This window comes from Benincasa hispida, chromosome 4, assembly GCF_027475165.1.
Source record: "Benincasa hispida cultivar pf3 chromosome 4, pf3_genome.v1.1, whole genome shotgun sequence".
In the NCBI taxonomy this organism is placed as follows: Eukaryota; Viridiplantae; Streptophyta; class Magnoliopsida; order Cucurbitales; family Cucurbitaceae; genus Benincasa; species Benincasa hispida.
This window is the reverse complement of record NC_143481.1, coordinates 15,019,797-15,046,752: the sequence shown is the minus strand read 5'-3', so window position 1 is coordinate 15,046,752 and position 26,956 is coordinate 15,019,797. Positions and strand designations below refer to the sequence as shown.

The 26,956-nt window shown below is 33.2% G+C and overlaps 1 protein-coding gene across 1 annotated transcript; it reads left to right on the top strand.

Moving 5' to 3' along the window:
• Positions 1–1,874: 1,874 nt before the first annotated feature.
• Positions 1,875–16,594, top strand: VPS34 (vacuolar protein sorting 34). The gene is made up of 17 exons (XM_039030344.2): positions 1,875–2,239; positions 2,550–2,646; positions 2,994–3,090; positions 3,479–3,637; positions 3,743–3,952; positions 4,320–4,498; positions 9,173–9,320; positions 12,295–12,390; positions 13,289–13,424; positions 13,529–13,650; positions 13,882–14,076; positions 14,241–14,411; positions 14,490–14,627; positions 15,032–15,186; positions 15,918–16,061; positions 16,168–16,315; positions 16,399–16,594. The coding sequence occupies exons 1-17, from the start codon at positions 2,128–2,130 to the stop codon at positions 16,534–16,536; spliced, it is 2,445 nt and encodes an 814-aa protein (XP_038886272.1). The 5' UTR covers positions 1,875–2,127; the 3' UTR covers positions 16,537–16,594.
• The last annotated feature ends 10,362 nt before the right edge of the window (positions 16,595–26,956 follow it).

Below are 26,956 nucleotides of genomic sequence, written 5' to 3'. Positions count from 1 at the left end.
AATGGTTCTCTCTTGACTAGTAGTTGGTGTTGGGATTGTTTTTACCCACCATGGGGTTATTCTCGATTGAGAAACAGTTTTATTGTTTATGATTAAAATAGCTTTATATGTTTCATGCTTGGAAAATGTTTATACTGTAGTACAAGTACTTGTAGAAGCTTATATTTCAGTTAAACTCTTTATTGAGATTTTGCATGAGATTAATTATCTTTCTTAAGTCACTCACTGGGCGCAAGCTCACCCCGTTTTCAAATGTTTTCTTTTTCCGCTCCACAGGTAGCAGTCAAATCGTCTAAAGATAGCTCTGCAACTGCTCTGCCACTAAAGGATAAAGACATTTGTAACCCGTCTGTTTAGGTGGTTACTGTTAATATTGTACACATGTTACTGTTGTTCATATAGGGACTAGGGTTTTTGGGTTTTGGGACTTGTAAATCTAATGTTGTAATGACTCTAAATATGTTATGCTTCTAAATTAATAAATTTTGGCCTAAAGATATTCCATTGTATATGAGTTATATATTGGTATCAGAGTTATTCTGCAATAGTTAGTAGGTAGTAAGTGTTAGCCACAGGGTTGATAACTGCTGCAGTCACGCCCTTTCTTAGGCATAAGAGGGTGGTCTGGGGCGGGGTGTGACAACTATATTTGTGGTCATCTTGTCATACCTATAGTGGACTTGATAAACTTTTGCCCACCATTGTACTCCAATTTCTTCGGGATATCTTGTCACACCAGGATACTGTTGAAGCTTGGCCCAATAAATTTCGGTTAACAACACTTAGACTATTCGTTTCTAGGTATATAAAATGATTTCCTTCAAAGAATGCTCGTTCTAGACCCACAAAATAAATCGATTGAAGTTGAAAGCGGTCTGTGTTCGACTAAGTGATAGAGTAATGGAGAAGCAGATAATGTTTGAGTGAAACTGAAGAGGTGAAAATGATATTCGTTTACTTGTCCCATGGTTGATCCAATAACATTGAATTCTAATATACAATGTTGGTTGAGAATAAGGGTTGGAGAGTTTTCTTATTATTGGGAGAATTCTCTATAGGTTCTTGCAAATTTTTTTACCTTCAAATGAAGTAGTTCAAGGTAGGCATTGTGGGCTTGAGTTTCCTTGGTCCATGGACCTGACCTATTGGACCAAATTAATTGGATTCAGGCCTTATTTGGCATTGGACCAAATTAAGTCTAATTTTGGGCTCAATTGAAAATAATAATATCAAATTGGACTAAGTTATTTTATTCGACCTAACTATCAGAATAAAAACAAGTGCAATCATTGAGATTTGCTAACTTGTGTCTTTTAATTCAATCTTGGACACATGTCAATTTTTAATTAGTTTCAGATTCAATTATTTATAATTTCACTGTTAATTTGGTAAATGACGTAATAATATGTGATTGGTGTAGAATTTTTCATTCCCTCCTTTCGAGATTATATATATATATCCATATATGAATATGGAAAAAAATAAAGTTGAAATCAAAATATAAGTTATATGTTCTCAGAGACTTCATTCAATGTGTCAATTTAATCATTTTTTATTTTTTATTTTTAGGTTATTTTGTTTTATTTTTTCAATTTTGCAAACACTCTAGTTTTTATTTTAATTTTAAGGAAATTTTAAGAAAGTAAAGTGATGACTTCAACTTTTTTGTAATTGCAAATGTGATAATTACATAACAATCATATAGAAATCAGATAACAATTACGTAGAAATCAGATAACAAAAGTGAAAGTTATTTGATTTATAAAAAAACAAAACTTAAAGACACCCACCTAATTTTTATTATTCTTTTTTATTAAAGTTGCAATTGCACCTTAGTTTTATTTAAGATGTTGAATTAGTTCTTAAAAGAAGACGGATATGCTTCGCTTCTGACACGGTGGTACCCGGGTAGAGAATCCGATATATCATAGGTATATATGTATGTTTGATTAATAACCACACCGCCAAAATCAAAATTTATATCGAAGTTAGTTTCCTTGCGCAAACTTTACTGTTCTTCTCAGCCTAGCTCTGTTTTTCGCTAAGCTTTTAATCTGTAGAACTCCATGCCTTCACCATACGAAGTTTGACAATGAGAAGCTTTATTTTCCCAGCCATTTAGCGGAGATGAGCGGAAACGAGTTCCGATTCTTCTTGTCCTGCGACATCAATCTCCCCGTCACCTTTCGGGTTGAAAGATTGGAGGGTAATTTGCCTCCCGCTAAGTCCTCTGATCCAGGTGCCCTTTTAATTCTTTCAATTTATCTCGATCATCCATATTTTTTCATAGTTATCGCTTGAAAGCCCATCTGAATTTTCACGCATTATTGCCACCGTATTTCAATTTTGACGAAGTAGATGTATTTTGACTCGTTGGATCACCTATTCGGTAATTTGTAAGACTACTTGATAGCCTATTAACGTTTTGGCCGCTTAATTGCAGCTTGTTAGTTAGATAAACATAAATTAGTAGGACGATTATTTTGTGTACGATGTACCCTAGTTACTAATTTTTCTTATCTCATGATATATTCCATTCACTTCTTCAGATATTGATTCTGCATCCGACGAGAGAAGAGCAGAGCTATTTGTTGAGTGTGCTCTGTACATTGACGGTGCCCCGTTTGGGCTTCCTACCAGAACAAGGTTTCATCCATGCCACTATGACTTTTTTTCTTTTTTTCTCGTTCTCCGTAGCTATTATTGATTACAAGATTCCTTGTATTGACACGCCTTGTATTCATATGTCCCTAAGCTTGTTTTTCTAACTTTCAAGGTCCTAGGACTTTCCGATGTAATTATTTTCACATTTAGAACACTAGAATGCCAATCATGTTTAAAAGGATTTTGTAGAATGCAATATCCTCTTAACTTCATATTGTACATTTTATGTACCAGCACCTTTTGACTTATTTATTTATTATTATTTTACATTTTGTTTCTGATTGAAAACGATAATAGCTCTTTACCTGACATTTATTGCATTGTGTTAGATTGGAATCAGCAGGACCTTCATATTGCTGGAGTGAACTCATCACGTTGAGTACCAAATATCGAGACTTAACTGTTCACTCGCAACTAGCTTTGACGGTTTGTAGATTTTTATGATATCACTATTTTTTGTTGCATTTCCCCTCTATTAAGACAATTGGTATCTAAAGTTCATAACTGTTTCCATATCGAACTCCTTCACTATTGTACCGAATAGCCTTTGGAATTTGAGAGTACTAACCAATTGTAGGAGCCCCTTCATTTGTTTGTAATCATTGTGTAATTTGTCCACCTGAGTGAATCAATATTCTTTTCCATCCGAGCAAATAAATATTCATTGTCATCACCTATGAACATTGCTAGATTACTATGTTTATTAAACTTGATGTCTTTGAAACAAATATGGTCAATAATGTCTTTGAAGTAAATATGGTATTGTAAATATTCTACTTTTCGTTTGTTTTCTTAGTTTTTCTTACATTTTTAGGTTTGGGATGTGTCACGTGGGAAAGAAGAGGAATTGATTGGGGGAGCCACAATTCTTCTGTTTAATAGAAAGAAACAACTAAAAACAGGGAAGCAGAAGCTTCGGCTTTGGTTAGGAAAAGAAGCAGATGGATCATTCCCAACAACAACTCCTGGAAAGGTTTGAGACTGTTACGTATTGCAAGAACATCAATTTTTAACTTCCAAATGGTGTAGTGGCTCTTGAATTGATCACTTTATTCAACCACAAGTTGTCTGTGTACAGGTCCCCAGACATGAGCGTGGTGAGTTGGAACGTCTAGAAAAGGTAGTGAATAAGTATGAGAGGGGACAAATTCTACATGTTGATTGGCTAGACCGCATTACATTTAAAGCCCTGGAGCAAATTAGGGAGCGAGAAAGCTCTAAAAATGGGAATTCTAAATTGTATCTGATTGTTGATTTCTCTGGATTCGAACATCGAGTAGTTTTTCAGGTACTGTAGATCTAAATTTGTATTTGTTATATTATATAGTAATCAAATTTTTGTGTCCCATCTGCCTGATTAAGTATTTGATATTGATGACTGTAGAAGATCGATGATCTCAAGTTATTGTCAGTGGTTCTATTGTATGTTGGATGTTGCCGTTTAACTTGTTAGATAATAGTTGTTCACACAGTCTTATCTGATAGTACTGATGATTTCTACTGCTTGTGGCACTGTCCCGTGGTTTCAAAGGTCTTGAAAGTCAGTGTACTAGGATTTAATCTGTGAATATGTTTCAACTGTTTCTATATTAAGAGTTCCCCACCCCCCCATGCACAATTCATTGTATGCTGATCCTAGGCTTTATGATATGAAGGAATCTGGAGCAAATTTCCTGTTACCCTCTCCAATAGCTTCAACAAATGAAATCGTAAATGTATGGGACCCTGAAGTGGGGAAGCCCAACCCCTCTGAGCACAAGCAGCTGAAGCTGGCTAGGAGCTTAACTCGTGGTATCATTGATAGGGATCTAAAACCAAGCTCTGATGAGAGAAAGTAAGCAGTAAATTAAGATACTGGTTAACCACTCAATTCTGTTGTGGTTGAACTGCCTTTTGAATTTGAGGTTTGCTAAATGACTTATCTAAAACTGAGCTTCAAGGAGAGAAAGTTACCTGTAAAAAAATTCTTGTAGTTTTTCTCACTGATAACTTATCTTTCAGAAAAATGGAAGTTGTTTTTCTTGCCAAAATTACAGATCTGGGAATAGTGATTTGAAATGCTCAGCAACTTTAATCTGATTTGAAATGCTCAGCAACTTTTAATCCTTACATATCATTTTAAAAGTTATTTTTAAGAGTAACGGTTGAAAATAAAAGCACAAAGCTAATCTTTTTAGAATTGCTTCCAATTAGCCTTGAGATCATGTTTTCATTTGTTACCTTGTATTGAGATGGAGAGTTTTCACTTGAATTGTTTAGGGTATGAATAAAATAAAAGGAGTCCCGAGCAAACTTAAGCACTTCATGCTGTGCTTTTAGCTATTCAGCCTTTAAAGATTCCACTATTCTTGATAACTAACATAGCAGGCCCACCTGAAGTTTGGGTTCTCTTATAGAGACTTCTGAGCAAATCTTTTCTTGGGAGACTGTCCTTCTTGCTGTTCTTGTTCTTCCCTTTTCAAAATAATGTGTGTTTTACTGGAAATTAACTTTGACTGAGAAGAAAGGAAGTACAAAGAAAATGTAGGCCACACACATACAAAAGAAAAAACAGAAGCCCATACAAGAGGAAATTATGAGACAGAACCGAAAACATCAAAATAAATCATACTCCAACTGCCCTCCTGAGGCCCTTTCTCATTCTCAAACACTGAAGGTTGCTTTCTACGCAATACCATAAAATATTAAGAAGCCTAGCACAAAACTCTTCAGATATCTTGAAAGGGAGGATATAGGAGGACCTTCACAACAAAATGAAAGTATCCAACGATACCCATATCATTGGGAAAGCCTAGACCAAATCTTCACCGGGAATGCACAAAGTCAAAGGATATGATTTTAATCCTTCAAGCCATTCTTACACATGACATACTAATGAAGGCAAAAGGCAAAAAGTAGGTCCTCGAGGTGATATCCATTTTTTTATTAAAAAAAAGAGAAGAAAATCAAGCCCACAAAACCCCTTGGAGAAGGGGATTCCAACTAAGTAAATTGTTTTCAAGAGAATAGTTACAAAAAATCTTCAAAATCGAAGCCCAAAGAGAAACGTGGAACCTCACTAAGGACCATACCTCATTAGGGTCTCTTTCCTCACGATGAAACACTATGTTGTTCTCTTCTCCCAAAGGTTCCACAAAATTGTACACCCCTTTGTCCCAAAGAAAACGACCTTTCTCTTTAAAAGCCAGATGGAGGAGGAATTCCCCCATCATCAAATGAACATCTCTTTGATGAGCAAGTTCAAAATCGAACTCCCAATAGAAGTCACTCCACGCAGATCTTGTAAATTGACATCCCCAAAGAAGGTGATACGAGTTTTCCTTCACCTTCTGACAAAGGATGCAACACCAAGGGCCCATTAACAAAGGCATCTTTCTCAGAAGCCTATCCATCTCTTAAATCACCGATTGACCCAAAAGCTTAAGCTAATCGGTGAAGGCAAATTTAATTATATCATTTCACTCCTCCTCACTTGTGTGCTTGAAATATGGAGAATGCCCAACTAGTGAATGAATTTTAATTGGGGAGGAAACACAATGAGTGACTTGAACACATGACTTTCCGGAACCACTTGCTCTGATACTATCTTAAATCACCAATTGACCCAAAAGCTTAAGTTAATGGGTGAAAGCAAATGTAATTATATCATTTAACACCATCGTATTCACACGCCCAAGCAAAATTTGCCAAGAAAAGAACTTGACTCTCTTTGGAATCTTAATCCTCCATAACACGTCAAAAGACCAACTCGACAGCGGGAGGGGGATCCAATAAAAACCTAAAAGAAGACTTACAGGAGAAGCCCTTTGAAGAGGAGAAACTCCACACACGAGTGTCTTTTCTCACAAGCCTAAAGTTGAAACTCTCAATCAAGGAATGAAGAGTGGCCACCTCCTTCGTTTCCATATTAGACAAAGATTGACGGAACCCAAAGGAAAAAGAGATTGAACTCCCCAACCAGACCAAAAACTTTGACACCTAGCAATTTTTTAAAGAAGATAAATGATATAAACAAGGATACATAGAAGAGAGGGATCTATCCCCCACCCAAAGATCCTCCCAAAAGTATGTCTCCTTGCCTTCCCCCACAACATAAAAAGCAAGATGGGAAAAGGAGGGGAGATGAGAAGAAATATCTCTGTGCAGGTTTCGATGTGTGCCTTTAACCTCGTTCGCCATCCACTCATAGGAATTGGGATCGCCATCCACTCATAGGAATGAGGATCGTGCTTGCTCACAATAATCTTCTGCCATAAGGATTTAGGATAAAGGGCAAATCGTCAAAGCCATTTACCCATAGTTTCATTGTGAAGCTTAACCAAATGCGAACCTCTGCTTAAGGAAGTCTCTCATAAGCTTCTCAATGCTCTTGCAAACCGACATAGGCGCATTAAAGAGAGAAAGGTAATAGATAGGAATCCCACTCAACACTGATCTAATAAGAGTCGGTCTTCCAGTTTTGGAGAAAAAAGTTTTCTTCCAAGACGCCAATCTCTTCCTAATCTTCTCCATGGGGTGGGAGGGCAAAAAGAGATAGATCTCGGGTTACCTCCAAGGGGAAGGCCAAGATGGGACAATGGAAAAGAACCAACAGCACAACCTACCAAACTAGCCAATTTGTTAAGCTTTTCCTACTTGGAATTGATCCCCAAAACCTGACACTTACTCTGACACTTACTCCTATTAATTCTAATCCTTGACTTCCCCTCAAAGAACATGGTTAAGGATGGAAAAACTAAGTCTCGTCTTAAAATGTCTTTTATATTCCATTCAAACCAAGTCTAAAAATGGTAGCTTTGACAACATTAATCCCAATCAATTGAGCCTGAGTTTCCAAAATAAGGTCAATAAAGAACCACCATGAGTTGTACCAAGCTCAGTAAGGGCCACTATAAGTATGGGTTAGATAATACATGTTCGTGCCATGGTGGCTACTTACCTAGGATTTAGTATTCTACGAATTACCTAAGATTTAGATAATACATGTTCGAGCCATGGTGGCTACTTACCTAGGATTTAGTATTCTACGAATTACCTCAGCAACCAAATATAGTAGGGTCAGCAAATTGTCTCATGAGAATAGTTGAGGTGTGGGCGGACTAGCTTGAATACTCACAAATATCAAAAGAGATAAAAGGTTCATAAACCAACTAAGTTGTGTTGTGTTTAGGATCATAGTTAAAAGCCCACCGTATATTGCCAGAAATCATTGAATATGGACAATGGAATAATCAATGATTTTGATCCTCATTGGCTAACATAGTGAACAACGTAAATGATCTTGAATCTTGATATCTTATATCTAACTGAACCAGTTTTGCTATTCTCCTAGATATTAGCATTAGTTGAACCTTATTTGAATATGATCCTGGCCTGTTGTATGCACTTTTGTTCAGCTTTATCCGGTAGGGAGAAGAATTCTCCCAAATCCCTGTAGTTGAACCAAGAATATATGTATGTGTGTGTATATATATATGTTAGATGATATGTAATAAAATCTATCCTCCCAATAAGCTTATGCTTTTGGTTCAATTGGTGATTTAAGATGGTATCAGAGCAGGTGCTCTTGTGTTCAAACCCCTGCATTGTTATTTCCTCTCCCGTTAATATTGATTTCCACTTGTTGGGTATTCTCCATATTTCAAACCCACAAGTGAGGGGGAATGTCAGATGATATATAATTAAATCTACCCTCACCAATAAGCATATGCTTTTGGGTCAATTGGTGATTTAAGAATATATATATTCATATATATATATATATAAAATACCTTTTCCTGTAGCAAGATACAAAATTTTCATTAATTAATTGGAAGGAAAAAAAACGCTCAAGGGCATGGACTCTTGAAAGAGTGTAAAGGGAAAAGAGAAAAAGGGAGGAAAAAAAAAACAAAACAAAGCATGTTGAACCAAAAAAGAACAATTAGGAAGAATGAAATAAAGCATCCCAATTTATGAAAATAACACTTGAAGAATATTGACCAAATAAGCTACAAAGTAAGCACCATTGAGAAGTATGATTAGTGATTTGTATATTCTATATTTTTCTAATTGAATAATGGTATAATTTTTTCTGTTCTCGAGCAAAGTAAGTTGATGTTTGGTTCTTTTATATGCTGCTGAGTGTTTATGACTTGGAGTTCTTTTTCCTCAAGATTGATAAATTACTGGGGTAGAAAAATTGTATCCCTTGGAATTAACTGCACACTTTTGCATCTTTCAACAATGTTTTCATCACCGCTACATGCTTGGAGTTTCAGGCTTCGTCTATCATATTTATTTTTATGATTTACAAATCATTTTCAATGGATACCTTTCTTTAGCTGAATAGCATTATCATGATACTGCAACTTTTTATGTTGATGGTAAGCTGATCTGTTCACCTCTCTTACCCCTGGATGATCTAAATCATGTTGATTAATTGCATATTTGTTTACATTTTTGGTTACTATGTCACTGCAATTTTTGTCATCGAACTATGTTGAATATGCTCCCTTCTTTTTCGTAGATCAATACAGAGGATACTAAAGTACCCACCTACAAGAAATTTGAGCGGAGAGGAAAGACAGCTCCTCTGGAAATTTCGTTTCTCGTTGATGTCAGAGAAGAGAGCTCTCACAAAGTTTCTTCGATGTGTTGAGTGGAGTGACATTCAGGTTAGCTCTTTTCCAAGCCTCCTCCCATCATAGTCATTACTCTTTATACTGTACTTCTCTGACCTATATATCCAAGCATGAAGCCAAATGGAATCATATATTTCTTACCTTTATTGTTGTTCACCTTCAAGGAAAGGTAGGACTCCCTCAAGCTCTTATATCAACATGATATGATGGAATCTTCTTTCTTTTTTTCATTTTTCATTTTTTCTCCTTTATTACCTTGCCTCAATGAGCATCGGAGGTGAAACTTGAAAATTTCTCGTGCATTTTCTTGTAATTAAAAAAAATAAATCTGAGGGTCATCCAGAGGAGTGGTTTATATATGAGCAAATGATGCTGTTTTAGTTGTACTTTTGGATTGACAGCTGGCATCAAGGATGATGGTATCTCACCAGTAACTTTCATCCCTAGTCTCCTTTTATGTCCATTTGTGCGAGTGCCTTTTTCCTCCAAGTTAATCTATCCATAGTTACTTAATCAAGCTGCTCAAAGTCAAACCCCCATATTTTTAGGTTAGGCTTAATACTTTGGAGAAATTTTATTTCATGAGATGTTTTTCTTGCCATAGGAAACCGTGTATTAAACCTCAAACAAATATAGAAGAAGAATATGTAAAGAAGCTAGAAAGGGGACCCATAACCCATTGATTCTTCCATTTGCTTAACTAACTCAAAAGATCCTGCAGTTCTCTCAAAATAATCACTTAACAAGTAGCATATGCGTAACTGTGATGCCCTAGTAGCTTTACCTCTAAATTGAAGGCCCGCCAAAACTTGATATATATAATATACATCTACCTCATGGAAAATAGATTGAAGTGAGTCTTAACTGCAAGGAAAGGAAGGGGACAACTGTGATTTTTAATTCATTATGCTTTATATTCTCTGTAGGAAATTTTTTGTGAGCCTAAGAAGACTTGTGGTTGATCCTTTCTGGATGAAATGATACGATTGAAATGATCCTTATGCCTAATTGCATGACTTATTTATCTCCTCTTTTAAACTTCAAATATAAAAGTTTTGATTCTTAGAAATTAAAGTATTAAAGTGAAACCTGATTTTGTTCTAAACTACAAGGACAATCAATGATACTTCCCGCGATTTTTAATATTAAAAGAGAAGGTTGTAGGTTTGTATGACAACACTAGAGGATATGTATAGAGTTGCTTGATAAAATTAAATTTTTTTCAAGAAATTACTAAATTAAATCAACCGAAACCAATGAAATAATTAGCCAGAAAAAATAGCTAAATTACAGAAATTAAAGAGTAGAGAAAAGGAAAGATGACATCGGTATTTTGGTTCAAAATCCCTACTCCACCACCAAGATTCCTTCTTGGGTATTTTTTGCAGTAACCAAGTTCAGAATCAAACAATTACACTCAAATCCATTTTCGGGTTTAGGATTAAACCTATGCCCAAACTCCTTTTGGACTAACAAAAATATTAAAGTAGGATTTACAAGTGGTCAATGGATGAGGATTTAAAGGAATGAAGGGTGAAGATTAAATGGTAAAAGAAGGAAAGTAGAATAATAATGATAATAATAAATCAAATGTGGCGGTTGGCCAAAATAAAAGATAATTTATTTATAAATATAAGAAAACCAAAAGCCACACGTAACAATTTTAAGGCTCCCGTGTGTCGCTCCTCCATAGATCCAAGTGATGCTCTCTAATTGGTCCAATTTGTTGATTACGCCGTCATATCACTGCCAATGGATATTTTTCTGTTAGACTTGTTTCAACTCTATCTTCTTCATTTGAACTCCAATTTGAGTAATTCAAATTATGTTGGAATCGTTTTGTCGAACTCTACGCTATGAATATTTTAAAACACTAAAATCATCAGTAAGTAAATATTTGTTATCATCAAAACGTATGATATGATTGAAACTCATAGAGCTAACAAAGGTAAGAGACAAAAATATATTTAACCTATTTATTTAAAGTAAGAACTACTTTTAATGGTAGCTTTAGTTAATTAATTAGATTTCTTTCTCAGTTTAGAGTATTAACTATACTCTCTCTGAGATCCACCGTTTTTTATCATATAAGATAATGAAATCTTAGAGACTAAGTTGTAACTGACCTAAAAGGTCAAGTGCTAGTTATATTAATTCATTTAATAAAAAGGATTAATAGATTTAATAATAGGCTTATATATGTTAGATGAAGATTTATTAAATTTGCCTCCACCCACAAGTTTAAGCTTTTAGGTATTTAAAATGGTACTAGAGCAGGTGGTCTAGGAGGTCATGTTCAAACCCCTGCAATGTTATTTCTTTCTCAATTAAAATTGATTTCCACTTGTTTGGTCCTTTATATATTTCAAGCCCACATGTGTGGGGTAGTGTTAGATAATATAATAGTAATTTATATGCCTTCACTCATCAACTTAAGTTTTTGGGTCAATCGGTGATTTAAGAATATTACAACATAATTAGATGTTTAAGGTGTAATTATCAAACTGGACCTCCATGTGTTTGTCTATGTGTGGTTTCTGAGCTAGGAGCGTCTTGAAACTTATATCCAACTCATATACAATCAACATCATCCTACCCCCAAAATTGAGGGTTGGTTTTGTAATTTCCCCCTAGTTTTTGTGCTACAGGTTTTGTAATTTCCCCCTAGTTTTTGTGCTACAATTTTTTGGTTTTCAATGCAGCTTCTTTTACCATGTAATTGCCTGATAGAATTTGTCACTATTTATTTGTTCTTTACAATGATGTTTACCTTCACTATGGTGGCAGTAATTACATTACATCTCCGTGCATTAGCTCTCTTTCTCTGTTGCTATCCTGCACGATTGCACATGCATCATCATAGATTCTAGATCTACTTACTCATTTGAATCTAAAGAAATTTTGGATTCATTTCCTGAATATACACTAACTCATTGGTAGAAAACCTGATACAATTTCCTGAATAAATACTAATTAAATTAATGTTTCTGTGAATCTACAAGTGCAGGAGGCAAAACAAGCATTAGAATTGATGCATAAATGGGAAACAATTGATGTCTGTGATGCATTGGAGCTTCTCTCTCCTGTTTTTGAAAGCGAAGAGGTAGTCTCACTTATTAAAATAAAAGTCAATTTCATTCTTTACCCTTCTAATCATCGTTACTCTCTTGTTTTTCCACATGCACGTGAATAGAGCTTTTAAGGCACATAGTGCAAGCAATCGGGGGCTTAGTGTAAAGGGAAAAAATTGTATTTTTTGTTTTGTTTTGTTTTGTTTTTTTGTTTTTTTTTAATTGTATGAGAGACACAAAGATTTCATTATAAATTCTAAAAAAAGGATAGATGTTAGTATCTCAATTACAAGAAAACCAACAAAGAATTAATATTGCTATATCAAAAGGAAAATTTCCATATCAATAGCCTTTCGAGGTAGAATAATTATCTCCTCTAAGATCCGTAACTCCTATTTATAACCAATTCCTCCTACGATTATTTCCAATATATCCTCTATTAGTACTATCAGAAAAAACTACACAAAAGGCAGGGAGACAAGGCATCTTCTCCCAAGAACCAAAAAATGAGGTACTACACAAGGAGATATTGTACAAAGATGCAGACAAATATAGTGTCTTCGTTATTTCTTTAAAAAAGAAGAAAAAATAAAACAGCTTAAGAAAAGGCTGATGCACCTGCCTTAATGTTAATGAAAGCTCCTTGCCTCTTCCCCACTCTTTGCTCCTAAGGGCTGTGCGAATGGATATGAACACAATTGCACATTTGAGGGTGGATCATTTGTGTATTGGGAACTTTGCAAGTCATCAAATACTGGGTGAGATGGCAAGCATTATCTCACTCTAGTTAGGAATTCTTCTATCCCACTTTTTATTTGCAAGTTCTTGTGAAAGAAATTCAAAATATGAAAGGTGTCTTGTATTTGTACTAAGTATCTTAGTATATGAGTCAAAATGAATTGGATAAACATATAATTGCCATCTTAACAGGTTCGTGCATATGCTGTCAGTGTTCTTGAAAGAGCAGATGATGAAGAGCTCCAGTGTTACTTGCTTCAACTGGTTCAGGCTCTTAGATTTGAGCGATCTGATAAATCTCGACTTTCTCATTTTCTTGTGCAGCGTGGTATGTGAATTTTTGTTTATGTTCTAGTCTAATTATGTTCGTGTATTCCAGTGGCAATTTTATCTTTTACTATATCTTACCCAATATTCCTTTGAACTTGACAGCACTGCGCAATATTGAGTTGGCTAGCTTTCTCCGCTGGTATGTTGCTGTTGAGCTTCATGATCCCGCATATGCAAGACGTTTCTACTGTACCTATGAGATTCTGGAAGAGAATATGATAAAGGTGCATTATAGTAGTCTCACCAAGTACAGTTGTATATATGTGATATGCAAAGATGCAAGTTAAAGAATTATAAATTGCATTATAATGGTGGGAGTTTGGTAAAATTGTGCTTGGATTTGTATCTCACGAGCAACTTATCTTTTCATTGGAGCATACAGATGATAGTGACATGGTTCCATGGGAGTGGATTAATTATGCATAATGTAAAATAATCAAATCTGTTTATTGCAGTTGACTGCTGGTGTCAATGGAGACGAAGATGGTTTTAAGCTATGGCATGGTCTGGTGCGGCAAACTGAACTGACAGCTCAATTGTGTTCAATTATGAAGGATGTAAGGAATGTGCGTGGAAATACCCAAAAAAAGACGGAGAAGCTTCGGCAGCTGCTTTCTGGTCTTTTGAGCGAACTTACATACTTTGATGAGGTACATTTATAGAATGGATGTTGTCTACTGCAGATCTTAGAATCACGAGCAACCTGCAGGGCCTTTTTGTACATTTTGAGAAAACAAAGTTCCGTTCTTAGATAGTTGCATGTATGTATCTGGTTGTTTACATTACTAACTTTGTGGACTTTTCACATTCCTAGCCCATACGATCGCCATTGGCTCCAGGTGTGCTCATTGTTGGGATTGTGCCAGCAGAGTCATCAATATTTAAAAGTGCACTACATCCTTTGCGTCTTACTTTCCGAACAGAAAATGGCGAAAGTTGCAAAATCATATTCAAAAAAGGAGATGATATTAGGCAAGACCAATTGGTAAAGTTAAATGAGCTCTTCCCTCTCCTGGCTCTTGCAAACCTCACAATTTTCTTCACGAGTTTTTGCTATCTATAGGTTGTTCAAATGGTTTGGCTTATGGATCGATTGCTTAAATTGGAAAATCTTGATCTTTACTTGACTCCTTATAAAGTTTTGGCAACTGGACAAGATGAAGGCATGTTGGAATTCATCCCATCTCGATCTTTGGCTCAGGTACTAGGCACCTCCAACACGGTTACTTTTTATTTGCAGATATTTAGTCTTTTAAAAATCCTCAGTAAGAAATTAGAAAATTGTCTCAACCTTATTCTGAAATTTTTCTTGATACTGAGAAAAGTTGGATGTACACAGCGACGAGGAATCAGGATTCTTTCAGTATTACCAAAAAAAAAATATATATATATATCTATATATATTATAATAATAATAATAAAAAAAAAAGAACAATAATAAAAAAAAAGAAGTAAAAAACCTATACTATCACTGACTTTAAGCGGCTTTCCCTGGTAATTCTTTTAGGTTCATATTATTAACTTGGCTAATAACAACATTTAACTTGCTTTCCGCTCTCATGCTTTTGTGATTGGTCAATTAAGATGTGTTGTTCTTGTTTCTAGATCCTTTCAGAACATCGCAGCATTATAAGCTATCTGCAGAAGTTTCATCCTGATGAGCATGGTCCCTTCGGAATCACAGCTACCTGTCTTGAAACATTTATTAAAAGCTGTGCTGGATATTCTGTCATTACGTACATATTGGGCATTGGAGATAGGTGGTTATTCTTGAGCCTTGAACTTTATAGCCAACATCTAAAAGCTTAAAATTCTCAGTCTCATTGGGTGTTGTTGTTAGGGAAAATAGCTGAGAATTAATGATTTTCATGATAAATGTTAGATGATATAATATTAAATTCATCTTAACCCACAAGCTTAAGCTTTTGGATCAATTGGTGATTTAAGATAATATCAGAGCAAGTGATCAAAGGAGGTTTTGTGTTTAAGGTCTTGTAATGTTGTTTCCTTCCTAATTAATATTGACTTCCACTTGTTGAGCCTTCTTCATATTTCTAGCTCACAAGTGAAGGGGAATGTTAGATTATATAATATTAAATTTGCTTAATATTCTAACATTTCTAGCTCACAAGTGAAGGGTCAATCGGTGATATAAGAATAAATTTTCAAATTGCCGAGGATGTAAATGTTTCTGTATCTTTGAACTAAAGAGATCAGCAGCTATAAGGACGTTCCCTCCAGAATGAGCTAAAGTAGAAATTCTCTCATCTAGCTTTCTTAAGGACTTGTTTCTGTTTTATTGTTGGTAATTTGATTCCAATCATGATATTGTTGCCAACTTTCCTTTTGTTTCATGAATTTATAATAATTTTTATTTAAAGAACAGCGTATCATGAACTTTGCATTTGATTTTATTGGACTGAATCTCAAAATTATTCGGACCCCTATCACCAGGGTTGTATTCTGAGGCACTGATCTTGGTCTTCTGCAGGCACCTGGACAATCTTCTCTTAAGGGATGATGGGCGTCTCTTTCATGTTGATTTTGGCTTTATCCTCGGCAAAGATCCCAAGCCATTTCCACCTCCCATGAAGCTGTGCAAGGAGATGGTTGAGGCCATGGGCGGGGCCGAGAGGTATACAAGTGTTTGGTAATTAGTAAAAATATGTAGACTTTCTTTTTCCTGAAGTCTTTGGTCCATCCATGCGAAACTAATTGCGAACAATGTCTTCGTACTTCAGCCAATACTATACAAGGTTCAAATCGTATTGTTGTGAAGCATATAATATACTTCGAAAGTCGAGTAATCTTATCTTAAATTTATTTCACCTGATGGCGGGTTCCAATATTCCTGACATTGCTTCTGATCCTGAAAAGGGCATTCTTAAGGTGAGTTTCTTGCTCCATTTGGTTGGACTCCTGAACTAATGTGTTTCTGTTCTTATTCTGACCTTAAGATGGTGGTGGCACAGCTTCAGGAGAAATTTCGCCTAGATTTGGATGATGAAGCCTGTATACATTTCTTCCAAGATCTTATTAATGAGAGCGTTAGTGCGCTATTTCCTCAGGTGGTTGAAACAATTCATCGCTGGGCACAATACTGGCGGTGAGCGCACCGATAGGGCATCCAGGTTAGACTAGAGTAGATTAGTAGTCATTTATAGTCCTTTTTAGGGGGAAAAAAAATTATTATAGCTTACTTCTCTATCAGAAAAGTGGCTGAGGATCTATGCTACGACACTGAAAATTCAAATTTAAAGAACAAAGACAATGATTGATAGCCACATAGCTTTTTTTCTGTTTAACCAATCCATCAGACTTGACATTATTATTTAGACGTATTGGGTAACAATTTGGCTCACATGATACATTCTCTCTTTGTATATAAAAAGTGTTGGGCGGAGGAAATCAGTGTAAATGTTGATAAATAATACATACCTAAATAATTAAGCTGAAGCATGGTTTTTCGTTTTTGTTGTTTAAAAAAAGGTTCAAACCTTATGCAGTTTTCTCTCTCTCTCTCTCTCTCTCTCTCTCTCTTTTAAAAAAAAAATTAAATATCAACCACTGTGCAGTAAATATTCTTTAGTCTGTCTACTTTAATATACGACAACTCAATTTAAATGTTGTTTACTTCAAACTATGTATTGAAAGGTGGTTGCAATAAATAACACCCTCTTTGGCCAATTGCTTTGGAAAGAGCTAAAGAGAGAAATTGAAGATAAATACGAATGAATCAATTATATGATTTTGAGACTATGGTAGGAGAAGTATTTATTCTTCAAAAATTAGATTTATAATTAATAAGATTCGTTTAACTTTTCTCTAAATAAACCAGCAAATATATTTTTTCTTGAAGAATAAGAATGAAAAACTCTCCTTTTAACTCACTCATTAGAAAGTTAAAACTCATAAAATTGAAGAGTAAGATTCTGAAAGAGATTGAGAAAATTTGGAAGTAGGCAGGAAAAGATGGATAATTAGTGAGATGGGAGGAGAATTATTTGATGTGACCAATATTGTGAAAATTTTTTATCGAATCTCAAAATTTCAAAGGGAGAATTTTGATTTTTCCTATATCTTGATGAAATTTTGAGATTTCTCAAGATTTCCATCAAATTTTTTAGACAATTTCAAGTTTTTAGCAATTAGCTTTCCTAGCCTAGCTCAATTGTAAATTTCGAGAAATTTCAATTTTTTTTTTTTAACAATTAACGTAGATTTTTTTTCTGAGTTTCATGGTCTTCGATTATTCAAATTGTATTGTTTCACATGTCAATGAATAGTTTTACTTCAAATTTGAATTGATGTGAATTTTCTTTCTTTTACTATCTAAAGCTCTCATTTTTCAAGAAATCAAATTTGAGAAAAATAACATATATTTATTATGGTCTTTCAAGAGTTGTCGATAGGATTTTTCATCAAATAATTATCATTCATCTGAAGGAGGAAGATCATCGACTAGTAAGATGTATCTACCAATATGATCTGTATGTTGGTCATATGAGTCCTATCATTTTTGGTTAAGTAACTATTTTTAATAATAAACAATTTACAATTTTTTCGTATGCAAATGTTTCATGTCTTCTTTAATTTTTGTAATTAACTACCAAGGTTTGATATTATTTTATAATTATTTTTTGTTTATTTTTTAAATTTCTTCTCTTGCATCGACATTTATACACATATTTACAATATATATCAAAATGTTATATTCCTTTATAGAAATGATATTAAAAATGGTTAATTATGGTCTAATTAAGCCATAATCAAATTTTTATTAACTAATTATGACAATACCCATCAATTTTTATAAAATTTCCTAACTTTTTCTTCGATATTTTCATAAAATCGGGACGCCAATGTTTTTATTTATATTGATATTTCAAAAGGAAATTTTTACAAATAAAAAAATGTCAAACTATTTACAGAAGTAGGAAAAAAAATATCGATAGACACTAATAGACAACTAACCTCTGTAGAACTTTTTGGAGGACGAAGAAACATTTGCCTTACCCTTCTGTTCCTTGACTTTCATCAAGTATTGGTATGTCTACAGCTCATTGAGCAGAGTGGTCAAGTTGTAGTCAAGCTTGTTCATGACACCGTTGCTATGGAATTGAAGGAAACTCTCAGGTAGAGTTTCCAAGATGAAGCTAATCTGACTGGCCCGTCCATGACAGACCTATTCTTCTCCCCCATGTTAAAGTGGACCATCATGTCTAGAATATGTTCACAAATAGATGCCCGCTCTTTCATACGAGCATTGAAGATGTACTTGAGAGCATCATGTTTGAGCTGTGTGGACGGTTCTCCAAACATTCCCCTCAGGGACTCCATGATCTCATGCTCACGTGGGCTCATACTTCTTGGTCAATACTTCATAAGTTGGCCAAGATATATGCTTGGCCTTTTCATTCACCTTTACCCATCGCTCATATGCCTCTAGAACATTTTGAATGACATTGGCAGTTGGGAGTTGAGGACATTCCTCAACTAGGACGAATCTCAGGTCATCGATAATGAGTACAGTGTTAATAGTATTTTTTCAACTTGTGTAATTATTGTCGTTATGCTTATCAACGGAAAGCAGATTAAAAGTAGCGGTCGTCATAATGAATTTGCTCAAATCATACAATTTATTTATATTAGTTACTAAATGCATTACCCAATTAAACAACCAATCAATTTATCAAAAATATGATGTACTCTATGTGACATCTATTTTGCAATGATGCTTCAGTAGGGTAGGGTAAAAGTCACCGTAGGGTGATCAATTACCTCTTTCACTTAATTGAGACACACTCAACTAATAATTAAATTAGAATAACTCTTATTCCATAATTAATTAGCCACCATTGTTTGGTCTAAAAATTATTAACTTACTAAACAATGTCTTGTAAGTATAACCCCTCATTTTATATTCTAGAGTTTCGCCCTAATGAGCCAGCCATAGGAAAAAAATATATTAGGGAAAAAACTAAAGTAATCCTATCCATTTCTAGAGTTTGAATAAAAATTCATGCAAACACCATTCGTAGGGGGATACAAGCAAAGGTGTCCCAAGGCCGAGTATGAAAGTTTACTGCAAACTAATGAAAAAGACCATGGAATATGTTGACACACGTCATTTTCCCACTTACTATAGACACTCTCTCCATTCACCTTGTTATTGACCTCAAACACCACTTGTAGGGGGACACAAGCAAAGGTGTCTCGAGGTCGAGCATAGATCTCACGGTGTGAATTTTTAGGGAGAAACGTGAAAGGAAAAATGAAGTATAATATACTCAATTTTCCTCCTACTGAGTGTTTTACCTAGGGTTGATTAACTTAGAAAAAATTGACTAATAATTTTTATTAAGTGTTTGTTAACTGTGCCAATGTAACATTTGTAGGGATGAAAGCCCTAAAGCAGTGGAAATCATAGAACCAAAAACATTATTAATTTAGGATTTCTGAAATACCCGAACACTGTACAATTCAGAAATAATACAGAGACCTAATTAAACAAAAAAATTAGTCTACTATAAAATTAGAACATAGGTTAAGCATGCTTAAAATTAACTCTATAGAGAAAGGGGGAGGAAACCTTTACATTTGTAGAATCTAACAAAAATCAATTCTCCAAGTGATTTCACAAAATCAATACCACCACAATCATTATCTCCCGATCCTCTGAAAATTCTTTGAGGACTTTAGTTTGTGGGAACCGATTGAATTGGAAAAAGTAAAAAATAAGATTCTTTTAGAAAAAAAAAAAAAGTACATAACTCTTATATAGAAATTTATACATAACTCTTATATAGAAACTTATCTTCTCTGTAATAAAAAAGCAATGTTTTTTATCAATACAAAGAGAGAGGGAGGAACGTGGGATCACCATGTTTCAATTAGCTCCCCTAGTGGGAGTTATTTAATTAATCAATTAAATTAATTAAACTAATAATAAATTAATAACCAATTAATCATTAGTTAAATCTAATTTAATTAATGATTTCATTTAAATAATATTAAATGAAACATCTCTCACATAATCTATAATTTTAACTCAATTAATTAAATTAAATTAAATTAAATTAAATAATTATTTAATTCTTCAATTAAATAATACCAAATTAAATATCAAATATTTCATTTAGTCTACATTTGAATCATATTCAATTGTATTTCTCTCATAACCTATAATTTTAATGTGCATCAAATGCACATTAATTTTAACATATAGTTTTAATATGAATCCAATTCACATTAAATTAATATTTGAACTCCTTTAAATATTTAACTTCCCATAAATTAATTTTGAATCATATCCAAAAATCAACTTTATATTATAAAGTTTAATTAAAATATGCATCATTATACATTATATTATTTCCCTACGTGAATTTGAACATTCCAAACTCAATTTAAGACATAATTACCTCAATTCCCTTTACGAGCTAGAAAGGGAACCTCATGGATCTACAAATCAAAAGTTCAACGTTGTGAGATTAATTGGCTAAACTCATTATCCAAATTAATCGATATTCGTTAATTGTGAGTACACTCCACTAAAGACCCACAGTTGCACTTTTCTCACTGCATATATATTTATGTGTCCACGGATATACCAATGACAACAAGTTAGTCCTTCACGAGTGTTTGTAACACCAACTAGGTCAAATTATCATTTTACCCATGAGTTATCTTTATATCCTTAAGTTTCAGTGCTCATCTAATGAACAACCTGTTTATAATCCAACCATTAAACAGAAATCCCTCTCGAGCCAGTGAGAGGATAAGACCCTTTGTTTAAGTCCCGGAGACACCACTTAAGGGGACACTCATCTATTTTCCCTAAATTCGGGAAGGGGTGAAATCCATCTTATAGTATTATGTTCCCAACTTCAACTCGATCTTGTCCCCAAAATGGTAGGCCTATTAAGTCAGCTAACTGGCCACTCTCACTCATGCAAATCAAAGGACAATCCCTCGTGAATAGGAGTTCATAATACACTCAGGATTAAGACTGAGTTTCTTAGGTCATCCTATTGAAATAGAAACCTAACTAGTCAATGGTGTTACATTTAGTGGTAACTGTTTCGCGGTCCAGTCTTATGCAAACTCATTACATAGGATACCCTTACTTGCATGTCATCTACAAGAATGCATTGGATCATTGTGTTTGTATCAAATACAAAGTGGGTCGTATATACAGTGTCACAAGGATAAGGTACACAACCTTATCTCTATACTATAGACCTTTTAGGTTGTATCTTGAATATTGATTCATGTATGTCTCTACATACATTTCAAGACTCATCAGATAACCTAAGATGTTGGTTTATTGAATTTAGGATTATTAAGACAAAATAGAATACAACACAATCAATAACACTTATTGAAATAACATCGATAACTCTTTATTGATGACGGTCAATTATTTACATTTACTATCTACGAGTTTTAGGGCATAAAACCTAACAAGATTTACTTTGGATAGTTTAACAATGTTGATTTATGTCCATTAAACACTTTAATAAACAGTAATCACTCATTGCATGCTTATAACAAATGTATATAATTCACCTTCTAGGTCGATTCCCAAGTAGAGGTGTTCCATTTTCGTTGGTTTAAATACCTCAGCGTAGACAAAACCATCCTAAGAAAAATGTTCCCTTATAGATAAATTTGTTATAAATTTAATCTTTTATGCAAATCCAATCTAATCCTATTAAACCGAATTAAAAAGATTACTTATTTCCAATCTTATTAGAAACTTTATGAACATAGGTCTAATGTGAATCCAATTTTAAACTATTTAAAACCGATTTAACCTATGTTAGCATGCAACTCTTTATTATATATTCTAATTCTAATTTTATTTAACTTATAACAATTATAAAAATTAAATGAAATAATTAAAACCTAACTATGCATCTAATGACATACTTTAAAAAATTATAACAATTATAATTTACTAAAGTAATGCCACGCATCATGCATTTCCTTTTTCATTAAGTTACATATATAAAAATTATATGATAAGATAATGAAAAATTAACAACATCCATCCATACATCTAAACTATATATTATAACCATTATAATATAAATGATGCATGAAAATATTATTTCTGCATGCAATCATACTTTATAACATTTATACAATATGATGCATGAACATGCTTAATGAATCATGCAACTTTATAATATAACATTTATATTAAAATGATGCAGGAATAAATGTTTATCTTATTGTGGGATTTTTCTATATGACATAAAAAAAGTAACCATACATCACATGCATAATTAAAAGCAATATTTGGATCAAGATTGACTTCCTAAAAACATGAATTAAATTAATATAAAACCTTATACTAATTCAATTCATCACGATCGAGATTGTTCAAGCCCCAAAGTCAAGCCTTAAGGGAGCAATTCACCCACTTAACATATGACCGGGAAGGATTGAATTCCATCTTATGTAGTTACGTTTCCAGCTCCCCAATCAAACAAATCCTTAAACTGATAGACATATTGAGTCGGCAAAACTAGCCAATCTCATCCATGCAGATCAAAGGACTGCCTTCATAGGCAGGAGTTCACAACTCACTAAGAATTCAAGTCAAGTTATCCATGGTCATCGTGGTAAAATGTAAGTCTCTTATAGTAATGGTGTTATATAGAGAGACTATTCATTTCGTGGTCCGGTCTTATACAAACTCTTTATATAGAATACCTCCGCTCACATGTCTCCACATCAATGATCAAGATCATATCATTTGTAGCATTTTACAACAATTGTAACACTACAAAGCGGGTCGTATTCGTAGTGTCATTAGGATAAGGTACCCAGCCTTATCCATCTACTACAAACCGTTTAGGTTATCACTTAAACATGATCCACTTGTATGTCTCCACATACATGTTTAAGTTACAAAAGATAACCTTGGATCTTAATTTATTGGTTTTTGTGGGTTAATACAACTAAATGTCAAATAAATTAACTCTTATTTTATTATATAAATAAAATGTTTGTACAATACAATTACAAACTACAAGACTACGAGATTTAGGACATCAACCCCAACAACTTAAACATGATCCATTTGTATGTTATTACATAATTGTTTAAGCTACATTAAATAACCTAGGATCTTAGTTTATTAGATTTGAGTTAATGTAAACTAAATGTCATATAAAATAACACTTTATTTTATTTAATAAATATTTTGTATATAAATAATTTACAAATTATGAAACCCACGAGATTTAGGATATCAACCCCAACACGACCAATCTTGAATAGGATTAATAAAACACTTTTAGTATATAACAAACCAAACAAACTTGTAAATAAAAATACTTCAAAGAAAGAGTTTTCAAACACATGTGGGTTTTTTTAAGGAGTTTTTATCAAAAGTGTTTTAATGAAAATGAATTTTTGAAAAATATTTTTTTTCTAAGTCATTCAAAACAAGCCTTTAGTTTAATCACAATAATGTTTTTTAAAACACACTTTCTCTTTCTTCTATTTTTTTTTCTTTTGGACTTTTTTCCAATTATTATTTTTTAATTAGATTATATCTTTTAATTCTCTTTTTCTCTTCTTTATTTAATATTAATGTTTACTTCCTTTTAGATTTTATTTATTTTCTTATATTTTTCCTAAACGAAAATCGATTACCTATCTATATGTTTTTCCTTGTATAGGTTTTGAAAATAAAACTATTTTGGAAAGTTTATAACCACAAGAAACTTCCCTTACATGCTTATTTTTGTATTAATATTACATTTTTTACAAGGTGTAATTAGGGATATTTATTTAGGCAATATATGTAGAAATCCCTAATTTAGTTAAAGTGACAAAAGTTTATGAAATTTTATTTCAAAACCTAGTAAAATAAAAATATCAAATTATTAAAATAATAAATTAAATAAAGTTCTAATATTTATCAAATCTCTATTTCTAAATTTAAAAAAAAAAAATATTCTTCTATATTTTAAACTTAACTATAATAAGATATCTAAAATCTAATCACTTATTAGATATAAGAATATATTTCACAAACTCAAGATTTATAAATATGCATTCATTCAAAGACCTCCTAAGCCTGCACGCCAAACATAGGCTTCTTAAACCCATACTTCCAAAAGTACTCCAAACACAGTTTATACCGAGGTTACCTAAACCTCCCAACCTAATCCCAGTCTTAACATTCCAAACTTGCACACCAAATTTCCCATAGGGGTGCACATGGATTGGATTGGGTTGGGGTATCTTTTGGACCAATCAATTTGGATTGGTCAGGTTGACTACCGAAATAACCCGAATATGGTACCAACCCAACCCTTAAAATTCGAATTGTGTTAGGTTGGATAGTAGGGTTGTGTGTTTTTTCTCCCTATTTTTGGCAGATTTAGAAACATTACAGCAACCTAACCATTGTAAAAATATTAATCCAAGATAAATACAAACATAAAATAGTTCTTAAACATTCATTGGCATATCCATGAGTCCATAGTCACAAACATGTAAAAAACCAACAAAGAAATGTAATGAATCAACCACCAACAAAGAAAATACATAAAACAACCACCAGTACAAATACTAAAAAATTCACAAATCTATTATAGAATAGTCACAATTGAATTTACATCTTTACAAATCTTGAAATGGCCACTGGAAGTCTGAAATTTGAGAAGCAAGAAGTGAAGATCTGATTTTTTTTTTTTTAAAAAAAAAAACCCCAGAGAGGAAGGCAGACAAATGGCACCAGTTTTTTTTTTTTTTTTTAAGATCCGAAATGAAGACGAAAACTGATGCATCGGACGAACAGCAACGACAGACGAATGACAAGAAGTCGGAACTGGATGACCAACAAGTGAATGCCAATGGTGAAACTTGAGCAGACACACGGGAAGTCGGAAGTTGGAACGAATGGAAAATCGAAGCAAACACGAAACTTGAGAAGACGACCAACGAACGAACGACAACAACGAAACTTGAACAAATGCACAGGAAGTCAAAAGTCGAAACAAACAAGGAAATTGAAGATGCATGCAAACGAAGGAGAATGACATATTGTAAAACTCTAAAATTGAAAGAGTGAAAGTTACATATATAATGTTAATATTAATATCTTGGGTTAGGTTAAGTCAACCCGAATTATTCAAAATTTCAATCCAAGACCCAATCCAATCCGAATTATAAATAAAAAAACCTAACCCAATCCATATTTTAAATTAACCCAATCCAATCCTTATAATTTGAGTTGGGAAGTCTGGATTGTCAGGTCATTTGAACATCCCTACCAAATACACTTAAGAAGAGAAAAACAAAACCCTCAAACATGTATCAATCCATCTCAAATTAAGGATAAATTTATCGATGATATCAATATTGAGATTTTAATTTTATGAATATATTAGAAAAGTAGTGACATTAACATATATTTTTGTGGATAAAATATTTATAAACGTTATATATATTAATACTTAAGGTGTTTTTATTTATAAACTGAGCTATAAATGCTTTTGTTAATATTACATATTTATATTAGATTTTGTAAAGATTATCTTATGGGTAAATATAAAAGACGGCTAATTGTTAATACAGATGTTGTCACAAACCATCCCTCAACTGCTTGGCAAATAAGAACAGTCGCAACTAATGGTTTTAGCTAAAATGTCACAATTATGGTGGAAAACCTCTGTTTTAGGTTTTACCTCCTTAGGGTTAGTACTGAATCAAATTTATAAACAAGACTCATTCTCTTTATCTTTATTAGTTGCCACTGGTAAGATTTAGAACCGATGTGTTCAAATAAATTGATTGGCATTTTTTTTTTTTTTTAATGAAATAGCAATTTTAATTTCAGGATGTAACACACATAAAAAGGAACAGGAAAAGTCTATGTTTTTATTCATAGTCCAATCACCAAATTATTTTTTCACTGTTCGTACTTTTGTTGTTAAATATAAAACAACTTTTACATAGGTAATAGATAAAGTTTGATGAATATAAACCTTAAATTTAGTTGAAACAAATCAATTTCTCAAAGGTTTAACACTAATGATTCATTGTTTAGGTATTCTCAAATTAAAAAACTAAATGTGTTATTAGAGTGACTCTTATAAATGAGATGAGGTTGAGCTTTCAAATTTTCATGTGAATAAAATGAAATGAGTTATGACAATTGTTTCTTTTCATATAATACAAGCGATGTATGAAAATTTGAATATCTAATCTTAGAGGAAGTAGTACATGTTAGCTCACTTTGATAATCAAATCAATTGTTAACAGTTTGATCTAATGTTTCGTTCTAAATCTTCCTCCTTTCGATTGTAGCATTTCAAGAAATGGTTGTTGAATGAGAAATTTTAGACTAATCACAAATTGTTACGCCATTTCTCAAATCAACGACGAAATTACAAATCATCAAATTTGGGACCAATTAAAGGTTGACATGTGTCCCAAATTAAAATTGAAGAAAAGAACTGGTCAAACCAAATTATGTCATGTATTTTTGTCTTGACTGTTGGA

Coding starts and splice junctions, on each gene's coding strand:
- VPS34 (XM_039030344.2), top strand. CDS start 2,128: ATGAGCGGAAACGAGTTCCGATTCTTCTTGTCCTGCGACATCAATCTC. Junction 13,425..13,528: donor TCATTTTCTTGTGCAGCGTG/GTATGTGAATTT, acceptor TGAACTTGACAG/CACTGCGCAATATTGAGTTG. Junction 16,316..16,398: donor CTGAAAAGGGCATTCTTAAG/GTGAGTTTCTTG, acceptor GTGGTGGCACAG/CTTCAGGAGAAATTTCGCCT.